At 41.5% G+C, this 12043-nt stretch overlaps 1 protein-coding gene across 2 annotated transcripts in view; it reads right to left on the bottom strand.

Moving 5' to 3' along the window:
* Positions 1-12043, bottom strand: part of Map3k5 (mitogen-activated protein kinase kinase kinase 5) — a 186365-nt gene that overhangs the window by 104568 nt on the left and 69754 nt on the right. For both annotated transcript variants that reach the window (XM_051175360.1, XM_051175359.1), the window contains exons 4-7: positions 10382-10575; positions 8696-8864; positions 7617-7723; positions 4807-4977 (exon numbers count right to left, since the gene is read on the bottom strand). In XM_051175360.1, the coding sequence (XP_051031317.1) occupies positions 4807-4977; positions 7617-7723; positions 8696-8864; positions 10382-10575 (641 nt within the window). The remainder of the gene's footprint in view (positions 1-4806; positions 4978-7616; positions 7724-8695; positions 8865-10381; positions 10576-12043) is intronic.

Below are 12043 nucleotides of genomic sequence, written 5' to 3'. Positions count from 1 at the left end.
TTCCACAAAAAATGGAAAAATCAAAGGATATGGACAAATTTCTGGATAACTATTACTTAACAAAATTAAATCAAGAACAGACCAACTTAAATAGACCTATAACCCACAATGAAATAGTCATAGAAAGTCTTCCAACCAAAAAAAGCCCAGGGCCAGATGCCTTCAGTGCAGAATTCCACCAGACATTCAAGGAAGAACTAATACCAATACTCCTCAAATTGTTCCACACAATAGAAACAGAAGGTTCATTGCCAAACTCTTTCTATATACCTTAGTATATATACCAATAACCTTGGTACCTAAGCCTCACAAAGACACAACTAAGAAAGAAAATTACAGACCAATATCCCTGATGAACATCGATGCAAAAATACTCAATAAAATACTGACAAACCAAATTCAAGAATACATCAGAGAAATCATCCACCATGACCAAGTAGACTTCATCTGTGTACCGCAGGGATGATTTAACATACAAAAATCTATCAACGTGATCCACCATATAAACAAACTGAAAAGGGAAATCCATAAGATCATCTCCCTAGATGCTGAAAAGGCCTTTGAGAAAATTCAACACCCTTTCATGATAAAGGTCTTGGAGAGATCAGGGATAACAGGAACATACCTAAACATAATAAGAGCAATATACAGCAAACCAACAGCCAACATCAAACTGATGTTCCTTGGGACAGGAACATTATCATCAAAACTGCTAGGGGCCTTGTCTTTTGAGTTGAAGTTCTTGCCTTTAAACTTTCTGTGGTGCATGGATCACGGTTTATTCAAACAAACACAAATGACTGAAGCTATGATTCCAGGCTGAGGGACTGACTACTTGCAATGACACTGTACTTATTTATCCCAGCACCTGCAGTGGACAAGCAAAGACACAGATGATTATGTCAGGAAAAGAGGTCAGACTGGGATGGAGGCCCCAGGGCAGGTGGAATTCTGGGCACATCTGATGAGGTAGTTGGTAAACTCAACAGTGCCTTTTAATGTCAGCCATCCAGGGGGGCAGGTTGCATTCTCTGCTCTAACAGAAAGTGTAGAAGCATTAAAAGACAAATCTACTTAAAACAGGTCAGTCCTAGTATCTAGCAGAATAAATTGACATGACCATTCTCAAAGTAAGTTATGGGCAGGCCCTAAGGTGAAGTGACATTTCCCATCACTAACAAAATCAGTACGTGATAGAAGATCAATTCCTAAAGTCTCCCACTGAGTCTAGACTAACTCTTAGCAGATTTCCTGTTCTTACTAAAACACTCAAAGGTATCTTAGAATGAAGTCATAAGAACACAGCCATCTTTGCCTGGCCCTCAAGACCTCGACCACAAAGCTTTCCCCACAACGGTTGATCTTGGGCTAAACAGGAAACACGAAGAAAGAACCAGCAAGACCGAAACCAAACCAAAAGAAGAGAGAAAAATCTCTGCTTTCCTAAGTGAACTTAACACAACCTTGGGTCTCTCAGTAGCCTGCACCCCCGTTTTCAACAGAGGAAACACTTCTACTGTTCCTGTGACTGATGCGCTTGAATTCACAGACCATGAAAACCATTACAAAAGGGAGTAAAGGAAGGAAAAACTGTACAAAGCAAGATGAAACTCAGCAGGGTGAACCCCTAATTCTGTATTAGAAGACTCTTCCAATGTCCTTCCAGCTTTTTTGACTGACACATTTCTCTCTTTCGGGATGGTTCCACATCCCATCAGCAGCTTGCCTTGGCAATATCTGGCATCTCCAACACCTTGTGATCTCCAACATAATCCAGGCTTTACCTTCACAGCTTCTACAAAAGCCTCTCCAGGCATTCATGCCAGGACTCCTGACACACATCTGACCTCAGTGGTTTTCCTCAGCCAGTGGCGGAAGTCCACAACCCTTCTACTCCTGTATCCTCCTTCACTCTAAAGCCAAAGTAACACGGCCAAAGCTGCTAAGCTTTGCTTGTTAGAGCTGGAGCCTACCCCGTTCCTTGAATACCTTCCATCGTTTAAGCCTAGCAAGTCCCACTGACCTTTTCCTTTCACAGGATGCAGAATGAGTGGGATGGGGTCTTTCCCTGAGATCACCCTTTCTTCCATTTAGCATCAGGCTTTTCTTTAATCTGATTACCTCCTTGAACACAAGACTTGGCTTCATTTCCCAATGCTCTTTTCCTCCTCAAACTGTACATTCTGTATTTCTTTGTCTCACTTGCTCCTTTCCATTGTAGATCTGCGTAATGGTGATCATAACCATGTGACACAGTCAACACTAGGCTGTCTTAACATCTCCTCTGCCAGTGAGTGACATTAATCCAAAACTTTTGAATTTGGCCTCAGGCATATCTTTAGAACAAGGGCAAAAAGCAGCCACATTCTTTGCCAAAATATCACAAGAATGTTCTCTAGGACAGCTGCTAATATTCATCCCCTCTGAAACCTCTTGAGCCAGGCCTGCATAGTCCAGATCACCCTCCGCACTACTGTCTTCCATGCTCCTACTAGGATGGCTTATTAAGTCCCCCTTAAAGCATTCAATCACTTTCCTAGTCCCACGTTCCATATCCACACTCCTCCATCAACAATATGGTCAGCAACACCAAGTTCCCAGTACCAATTTCTGTCTTAGCTACTGTTTTAGTGCTCTGAAGAGACACCATGACAAAGACAAGTCTTATAAGAGAAAGCATTTAGCTTGCTTATAATTTTAGAGACTTAGTCCAAGATCATGATGGCAAGAAGCATATAGACACGTGCTAGAGCAATAGCTCAGAGCTTTACATACTGCTCCACAGACCGCAGGCAGAGAGAGACGGAGACACCACAGAGACAGAGAGTCACACAGTCACACAGACAGAGAGACAGAGAGTGAGCACAAAGCTTGGCATGGGCTTTGGAAACTTCAAAGCATACCCTAAGTGACACACTTCCTCCAACAAGGCCACATCCACTCTAACAAGGCCACACTCCTAATCTTTCCGATCCTTCTCAAACAGTTCCTGTCCCTGGTAACCAGACGTTCAAACATACAAGCCTATGAGGGCCATTCTCATTCACACCACCACAGGTTATAGGAGGCAAATAAAGTATGGACGATGTTTCCTAGCACTGGAGGCTTGGTTTTAGTTTTATGATCACAGCTCTGCGATGGTCTTAACTTACTGTACTCCCCTCATCCTGCAGCTTGGCTTTTTAGCGTTTCAATGGAAAGTTTGCAATTCTCTAATGCAGTGACCTCAAAACTCTGTCTCTCTTGCAGTGGGCAGCTGCTCCAAGCTCTGTGCAGCTCTGTAGTCTTCCAGTTGCCACATTAATTGGAGGCTCCTTCGGTTTCACTCTGTGCACACGTACCCAAGGTTTAGCCAAGAAGGAGCTCACATGCAGATTCCGGGTCCCCTCCCTCTGTAGAACATGCATTACTCAAGGATTACGTCTAGGAACTCTGTCCTAGACTTTCCATTTGAGTTCCGTCTATCCCATGCTCTGTAGTCCAGGGAGGACTCTGGAAGGGGTCAGTTATTGAAGCTCTCTGGGTTCTTTTCCTCTGATCACTCTTCACTGCTTTCTAACTTTTCCCAATAGTTATACTTGTCATGGACAGGAAGTTCAGCACAACAGAAGCCACCCAGTCCCACCCCAAAGCCAGGGCCCTAAGGACAGCAGCTCACAGCACATTTTAACACAGACCATCCTTTTTGTTTGGGTCTCCTTGTTTATTTGTTTAGTATTTTTAATCCTCGTTTAAGAAATGCATTCCTAATGCAAAGCCATAAACATAATTTAAAGGTTTTATGCTAAAAGTATTTTCCTTAACTGTGTGTGTGTGTGTGTGTGTGTGTGTGTGTGTGTGTGTCTTTTGACTCAGTTATAATTAAGTTTTTGTGACTCACTTAGATTTAAATTTTTGCACAAAGCTTAAGAAAGAGGTCCTGGGCTGAGTTGTAGCTTAGGCTTGCCTAGCGTAAGTAAGGCCCTGGGTTTGATCCCTTCATACCACCAGACAAAAAATGACAAAATAAAATAAGATAGGAAATAAAATAGAGAGCCAACTGTATTTGCTTTTCTGGAGAGTTAAGTGCACTCCTGTGCCACCCGATAGGAAAAAGAATAGAGAGCCATCTGTATTTGCTTTTCTGGAGAGGTAAGTGCACTCCTGTGCCGCCTGATAGGAAATAGAATAGAGAGCCATCTGTATTTGCTTTTCTGGAGAGGTAAGTGCACTCCTGTGCCACCTGACATGCCATTCCTTCCTCTTGCTCATTAGCTCCACAAACCCTTTCATAGTCTAGTCTTAGACATGGAAAGCATCCTGCTCCAATGTTTCATTTGCCCAGGCTACCGCTGTACTACAATCTCATTATTTTAGTTTTGTAGTGAGCTTTATTGTCTGATAGAGCAAGTTCCTCCATCTGTTCTCCAAAACTGCCTTGCCTATGCTTGGCCCTTTATTCTTTTTAGAAATCAAGTCACATGATAAACCCTGCCAGAACAATGAAAATCTCTAAGATATTAAGCTTGATTATCCACAGACTTGTATGCTTTTCCTACTCCTTCAAATCTCTGCATGTTCTTCTATATCTTTCTCTTGAAACTATATTTTGCTTTCCATAGTACACATTTGAAATCTAATGGTATTCTTCACTTTCGCCATCTAATTTATGCAAACTTGCCCTCCCATGTCAATGAATTTAATAAAATCATGCACTAAAGTTGAATCAAAAGGACAGAAAGAAAATGTTTTCACACTGTCATCCGTGCAGTTTTATGCACCATGGACTTGGGGAGTGAGCAGATAGTTCCCATCTTCCCGTCTTACCACGATGCTCCATGGTCCCTGCTGTCAGTGTCAGTGAAATTGGAATCCAAAAACATATCCTTGTAGATTCGGCCAACCAGGCAATACATATCAGAAGCAACTTGTCCTTCACTTTGTACCATGGGGATCATGATGTCAAGAGCTTTTGCTCTGTCTCCTGGGAGATTTCTCCTAAAGCAGAGAACATTATTTTCATGGAGACCACAAAAGCAATTATAGATCAACTGCCTTCTAAAATGTCTACTTTATGTATTGGTTCATATCCATAAAGTTTGGCAGAATAAAAACCATTTGATTCTGGGATTCCTCTATGGACCTTGCCTTAAGCTTTCTTATCTTAATGCATGTCTACTGGGTCTATCAAGGATCTCTTGTGAGTTGCTTTTCTGATCAACACGATGGACTTGTACCGACCCATCCAGAGTCCTAATCTCCCTAGTGCCTACCAGCAGGTTCAACTTGGTGGAGTATGAAGTGTGAACTCTGTGACCTTGAATAGTGCTTCAAATAATGAAGAATTCTTGACAATAGTTTTCAAAAGCTTTTGCTCCAAAACAATGAGCAAACTAATTCATAGCTAATACCAAAATTCAAATCCATCCAAGAGTTGATTGGTTTCTCCATGTGGCCAGCATCTAAGGACATTGTTTTATGTAGTTGGTATGATCCTGGACTTGAATGTGAGGGCTCAGGCATGCTAGACAAGCACTCTACCACTGAGCTATGTCCCTAGTCATTTTTTTTATAGTTTTTATTTTGAGAAAGGAGCTCCATATAGTTCATTTTTAAGTAACAGATGTGTATAAGTCTCAAAAGCATACTTTTATATTTCGTTAGTGATGAAAATATTATGCTAAGTGAAAACAATAAGTCACAAAAAGCCACCAACAATATGATTCACTCATGAAATACTTAAAATAGCAACCAATAGAGATATAAAGAGCATTAGTGGTTGCCAGGGCCAGGAAGATCTGGGATGGGAGGGTGAAAAAAATTCCACAATTTATAGAATGACAGTTAAATGACTCAATTATTTACTAAAATCAAAGCTATATGACATTTTAAATGAATAAGTTATATGATATACATTTCAAATAATTTTAAAAGTCATATGTATTCTCATATTCTCAACTATTATTTCAAGTCCTTTGATCATATGTTCCCTCTTTACCTTTTGTACTAAATATCTTGAATTGAGACTTTTGCTTTATACAAATACACTTTTCATTCCATTGCATATTACTTTTAGAGAGACAAAACACACAACGCAGAACTCCAAGGGATTTGTAGGATTTTCTCACTTGGTTACAAAAACATTTTACTTCTCCCCCAGCCCCCCTCCCCAATAAGGATGTGTTTGAAAATAAAGCAGCTGAGCCCTGGCGGTTTCATGTGTTGGATGTAAAGGGTGGTAAACAAATGGGAGATAAAGGGGGTTTCACTCTATACCTGTTGGTAATGTCAGCAAGTTCTCCAGTTTAGCTAGGTAAAGAAGGAAACATCGAGTTCTGGCTGAGCATCAGGCTGGCTTTCTAGAGAACAGCATGTGTCTGCTGGGAGCCTTCAGGGACAATTACCTAACATTCCCAGTCTGCAATAGGTACAGCTATAAAATGTGGGAAATTAAGACCTATATGACGCACAGTAAATTCTTTTTTAAAATCTTTTTCTTTGGCAGCAACACATATAGTCATCCCTCTCACCATAAAGAAGAGTGTGGTGCAGCTAAGTAATTTTTGGACCACTCAGGAGTCTAGTTCCATCCATAGTCAGAGCACAGATGACGCCCCTTGATGACTCTAGCTGGGAATCTGAACTGAGGTGTGCTATGATTTAGACAGAAGGCAGAGTTGGGAGCTGAAAGAAACCCTGTCAATAGTGACTCAGCTAGACTCGTGGGCTCTGAATTTAAAATGTCACCAGCAGAGTTTTGGTCCTAAGGAATTGTGTTCACAGCAGTCCTGGGGAAAACTGTCTCTGGATGGGAAAAACATTCACTTCCTCATAACTATCCACATACTTCAGTTAATCCTCGGGTGCAGGAACACGTGATGCTGAGGCAGCCCTACATGCTTGTGAGTTCCCAGTCCTGGGTTCAATCAAATATGCACTGAAAATATTTGAGGAAATGTCCATATTGAACACGTACAGAATTTTTCCCTGAATAGTACAAGATAACAACCATCAACATGGCATCTTATTGTGTTGGATATCACAGTTAATTAGAGATAGAGTTTTAAATATATAAAGAATGTGTATGTGTTGCATGAAGTACTATAGCATTATATAAGGACTTGAACACCCCTGAATTTGGGTGCTTTTAAAAAAAGGTTTTATAACCAATTTCCAACAAATACCCAAGGACAACTATATTTGCTTATTAGTGGCATATTGATAACATATTGGATGTTATAAAAATATAAGCAGGAAACATAAGACTTTGTAAAAGCAAAAATAATTATAAAAATTTGAATCTACAAATAGCACGAGAGGTTTTTACTAATTCAGAGAGAGGGGACACACACATACACACGGTGGGAGCAGGCATGGTCTTATAGGCTGGTAAGACCAGCACTCAAAAGATTGCAGTAGGAGGATCAGAAGTTCAAGGTCAGCCTGAGATACACAGAGAGACCCTGTCCCCAAAATACAACCAAAAACCAGAAAGAAATCAGAAGGTATGCTTTTAGTATGTTACATGACCAAGGTAGATACAATACAACATTCTACTTGGGAACTGCTGAGAAGTTATAGGACTCTGTAAAGAGTAAAAGCATCCTGTCCATGCATCCCAGAAGGGAATATCTCACCTGTTTAGTGCAAATGCATAATGAAACTTCACGTGGAGATGCGAGGCCAAATCGAAGGTTGGCAGTTTCTCCAGCGTCTCTACCAGCTTCACAATAGAGTCATAGTCCTATCAACAGAAAGAATATTACAGAATTAAACCACTAGGAGAAACTTCCAACAACAAAATGCCTTACACAGCCAGGCATCTGCAGCTGAGAAAGGGATTAAAAGCAAAGTTACTGCTATGTTCTCCCTAAGAAGTTCCCATTGCATGGATCTAAGCATGAAAAAGACAGTTAAGGTATTTGACAAAACCCAAAGAAACAAAACAAATAAACCACAGAGACATGACTGGCTCTTTTCACACAGCCAGGGTCCTGGTCCGTAGGGTTCCAACAGTTCCTTTCAGGACCAGGGAGCAACTGACTGAACTTCTGTTGTAAGTAACAAAATAATTTCATCTCACAGCAGGGGAGTTCCTCTAGCCATAGGCTCCCAATTGCCACAGTTCTCCCAGTACTGAGGCTCACAGGTGAAATTTTACCTGGGGCTGAGAGGCTAGATACAGGAATGAGAAACCAGGAGTTACCTGGATTTTATATTGCAACCCTAACACCACATCCTTCACTGAGAGATTTTAGTCGACTTTCCAGATCTTAAAAAAATCTAAGACATCAGTAGAAATGATGCCGTAGGTCAGTGTGTCATATTACAGGATTCACCACTATTTTACGATGAATCAGCTGCGTATTTCTTGCACCTGTCACTATCCATTTCAGTAAGTAAAAGTTATATTCAGAAAGAACTAAGAATTTCTGCTGTTTGCCAAAAGAAAGCTCTCACTGGCTGGTTGATGGTGTGCCCGAGGCTCACAGTGGAGAACTGAGCCTCCAAGGGCTGGCTATGCCAGCAATTTTGAGGGAGAGTAAACACAAGTATGTCATAACACTGAAAGGTACCATGTGTGAGTCTCTTCCACTTATCCAGACATCACAGGGTGGGAAGCTATCAGTCAGCTCCATGCGGCAACATGGATTACTGAAATCCAACACCAGTATCCCTTCCTCCTCCAGCATGCTACCTGAGACTAGCTGCTCACCTGGATATCTCGGTAGGAAAGTAACAGGTTGATAACAATGTCTGCTGTCAAAACTTCAATATTGTCCACTCGCTGCCGAATCCTTGCCAATTCTGCTGCCAATTCTTTACCAGTGAATAGATTCCGAGCTTTCCTGATGTCATTGAGTATAGATTCCCGGAAATACTGGCTGGAGAAAACCCATACATTTCAAAGAGTTAATAATTCAGTGAAAAACAATAATTTTGTAAGGAAATACATAATACTTGTCCACGAGTAGTTTTTAGCTCATTAAGATGAACTGAATGAACACCTCACATATTTTAATATTAAGAAAAATTTCAAGAAATTATTAAGGATATTTTATTAAGAATATTTCTTATTAGAATATTTCTTAAATTATTCTTAATAATTTATTTATTTAAGGCATTATTAAGAAATCTGGGAGGTGGGAGGCCATGTATTTCTTTTAAAATTTCTGCCATATTTCAAAAACTGTCCAAACTTTATTTTTTCATCTTGCTGTTTTGAATGGAAATTATCTCAAATAAATTACATATGCCTATGATCTGAATATAATACAACAACAACTTTCTGGCTCAGTGTCATTTTCCACCAACAAAACTGATTATTCTTTTTTTGTTTTTAATTTACATTTACTAGGCATGGTGACACATGAGGTTGAGTCTGCATCGAAGGTTCCAGACCAGCCAGAGCTATATTGTCTCTTAACAATTATTTTACATTTCTTACTTATTGCACATGTGTGTGATCTGTTTCCCATGTCATGGATGTGGCGGTCAGAGGACAACTTTTCAGGAGTCATTTTTCGTCCACTGTGTGAGTTCCGGGGACTGACTTCAGGCAGTCAGTGTTGGCAGCGAATACTTGCTGAGCTATCTCACTGGCCCGAAGATTATTCTTAGCTAAGCTTGTTCTCAGCAATTTTTACAGAATTCTGACCCTTACACTAAAAGTCCCTGGACTTTTAGTTGTAGCCATAACAGATCTTCTCCCTCTCTATATATATACATACATACATACATACATATATACATACAAGTATGCATACACATACACATATATGTACATATATACATATATATTTATATATATACATACATAAACACAGATACAATTTTGTCATTACTATGAAACAACTAATAGACTGGGGGGCCAAGTAGTTTATTAACCAAGTGAACAAGGTTTAACATATGAATGAAAATGACATCTTTTTTCCACTCAAAGGATACTGCACATTGTTTCCTCTTTTTTTTACATATCAATCCCAGTTCCTGCACCCTCCCTTCCTCCCCTGTTCCCACCACCAACCCTCATCCCATTCCCTTTCTGCTCCCCAGGGAGGGTGAGACCTTCCATGGGGAGTCTTCAAATCTATCAATCATTTGGAGCAGGACCCAGGACCTCCCCCATGTGTCTAGGCTGAGGGAGTATCCTTTATGTGGGATGGGTTCCCAAAGTCCATTCGTATACTAGAGATAAATACCGATCTATTACTAGAGGCCCCATAGACTACCCAGTTCTCCTAACTAACACCCACATTCACGGGGTCTGAGTCAGTCCTATGCTAGTTTCTCAGCTATCAGACTGGAGTCCATGAGCTCCCCCTTAACTAGGAACATGTGACAAGGTACAAAAGTAAATGAAACAGTGCAGGACCATCACCCAGTCTGAGCACAGTGTTACCTGGAACTCGCTTGTGCCACCTTCAAAAGCTGAACAAAACGATCCACGAGAGGTAAGCAGATGGGCCCCAGCAACAGCTCAAAGTTGGGCTGCATGAGCTCTGTCAAACCTTTCATGAAGCTGCTGTCACAGCAGTACACCTTGTTATGCGGCGTCACCATGTACGGAACAAAGGTGTAGTTCCCAGTGCACATCTGTGGAGACAGGAGACACCAGATAGTGGGGAGCTTGTCTAGGGACACCACAGTGACAAAAATAAAATAAATGCCAGGCTGTATTTCTGTGACTAAAATCATTATTTTAAATAATAAATCTGAGTGCAATGAGAAACAGACAAGATTCATTTCTTATTTATGACCCAGAAAAATAGAATTTTCCCAATTTCCTTAATTGCTTACTTCAGTATAATTAAGACTTACACGTGACAAGGTATTTTTTTATCAACCGTTCAGTATGTATGCACTGTCACACACAGCTACTGGGGTACATGCTAAAACAAGAATACTTTAAGCAGAACTTCCATTCTCCATGGAATCAGAAATTCAGTGAGATACATCAGAAGGGGAATAAGTACTGAGTGGCATGGTTAATAGGCTTCCCTGAGAAGGGGGTGAGGGAGCAAGGCCAGGGTGCAGCTGCTTTTTTCCAGGTCCATACTGCTGTCTCCTGCTCACTGAAAGCTGAGACTGCCACAGCTCTAGCTATTCCCCTTCTTCGGTGAACCTCAGAGTTCTCTGTCCCCCTCTTCTCTGCTAGCACTGAGGTCCATGCCCCTTACACCCCGCTGAGTCTCTGTACTCGGTTGTCACTGGCTTCCCTGGCCCACAGTCACCTCCACACCGACCATCCTCTCTCTACCCAGCTCCTAGCCGGTCTTTAACACATGAGTTCCTACAGCAGCAAGAAGCCCCAGCAGAGGGCCTGTGATGAAGGTGAGGCCTGACCCCTGCACGTCCTGCCCTTTGCTAGCTTTAGCCTGTGCCTTCTCCCTTCAGCCACTGAGACCTGGGTTGACCGACCTAGCAGTTTACAGATTATGCCAAGTGAGGGGATATTCATGCCAACAAAAACACTGTTGGAAAGATGGCAAAGGGAACTCTGACTATGATCCTGGGTGAGCAAATGTCACTGCAGTTTAGGGCCTAAGGAAGGGACAGAGGCAAGCTAAAGATTTTAAACTATATATTCTGAGCAGTGGGTTAACAATAGAGGATCCAGGGCAGGAAAGACAATACACCCATGGCTGTGCACTCTAGCGTTCTGGGTAGACAATGGGATGGACCGAAAGAGCAAGAGCCAAGATTTAAGGGAAGGAGGCAGAAAGCTGTGTGACACAATCAGACTGGAACAGTGGCAATCAAAAAATATAACAGAAGAATCGGCTGGATCAGGGAAGCAGTAACATATCCCCAGGAAGGAGGAGAAGGAGCCCAAGGTGAACCCAAACCCAGCTTCTTGTAAAGAATGGTTACGTCAACAGGGAGCAAGAATGCCTGCAGGTCCAGACTCAGTGGTGAGCACACAGCCCTTGAGGAACTTCAGGTAGCAAACCCCACACAGAACCTGAACTCCAGCTCAACCTGGAAGACCTGCAAGAGACTGAAACTTGTAATGGACCAGAATGGATGCTCACCTTGACAGAGTATCCTAGATCAAGAGACT

Source organism: Phodopus roborovskii, unplaced genomic scaffold, assembly GCF_943737965.1.
Source record: "Phodopus roborovskii unplaced genomic scaffold, PHOROB, whole genome shotgun sequence".
Classification (NCBI taxonomy): domain Eukaryota; kingdom Metazoa; phylum Chordata; class Mammalia; order Rodentia; family Cricetidae; genus Phodopus; species Phodopus roborovskii.
The sequence above is the reverse complement of the archived record's forward strand: the minus strand, read 5'-3'. Positions and strand labels throughout refer to the sequence as shown.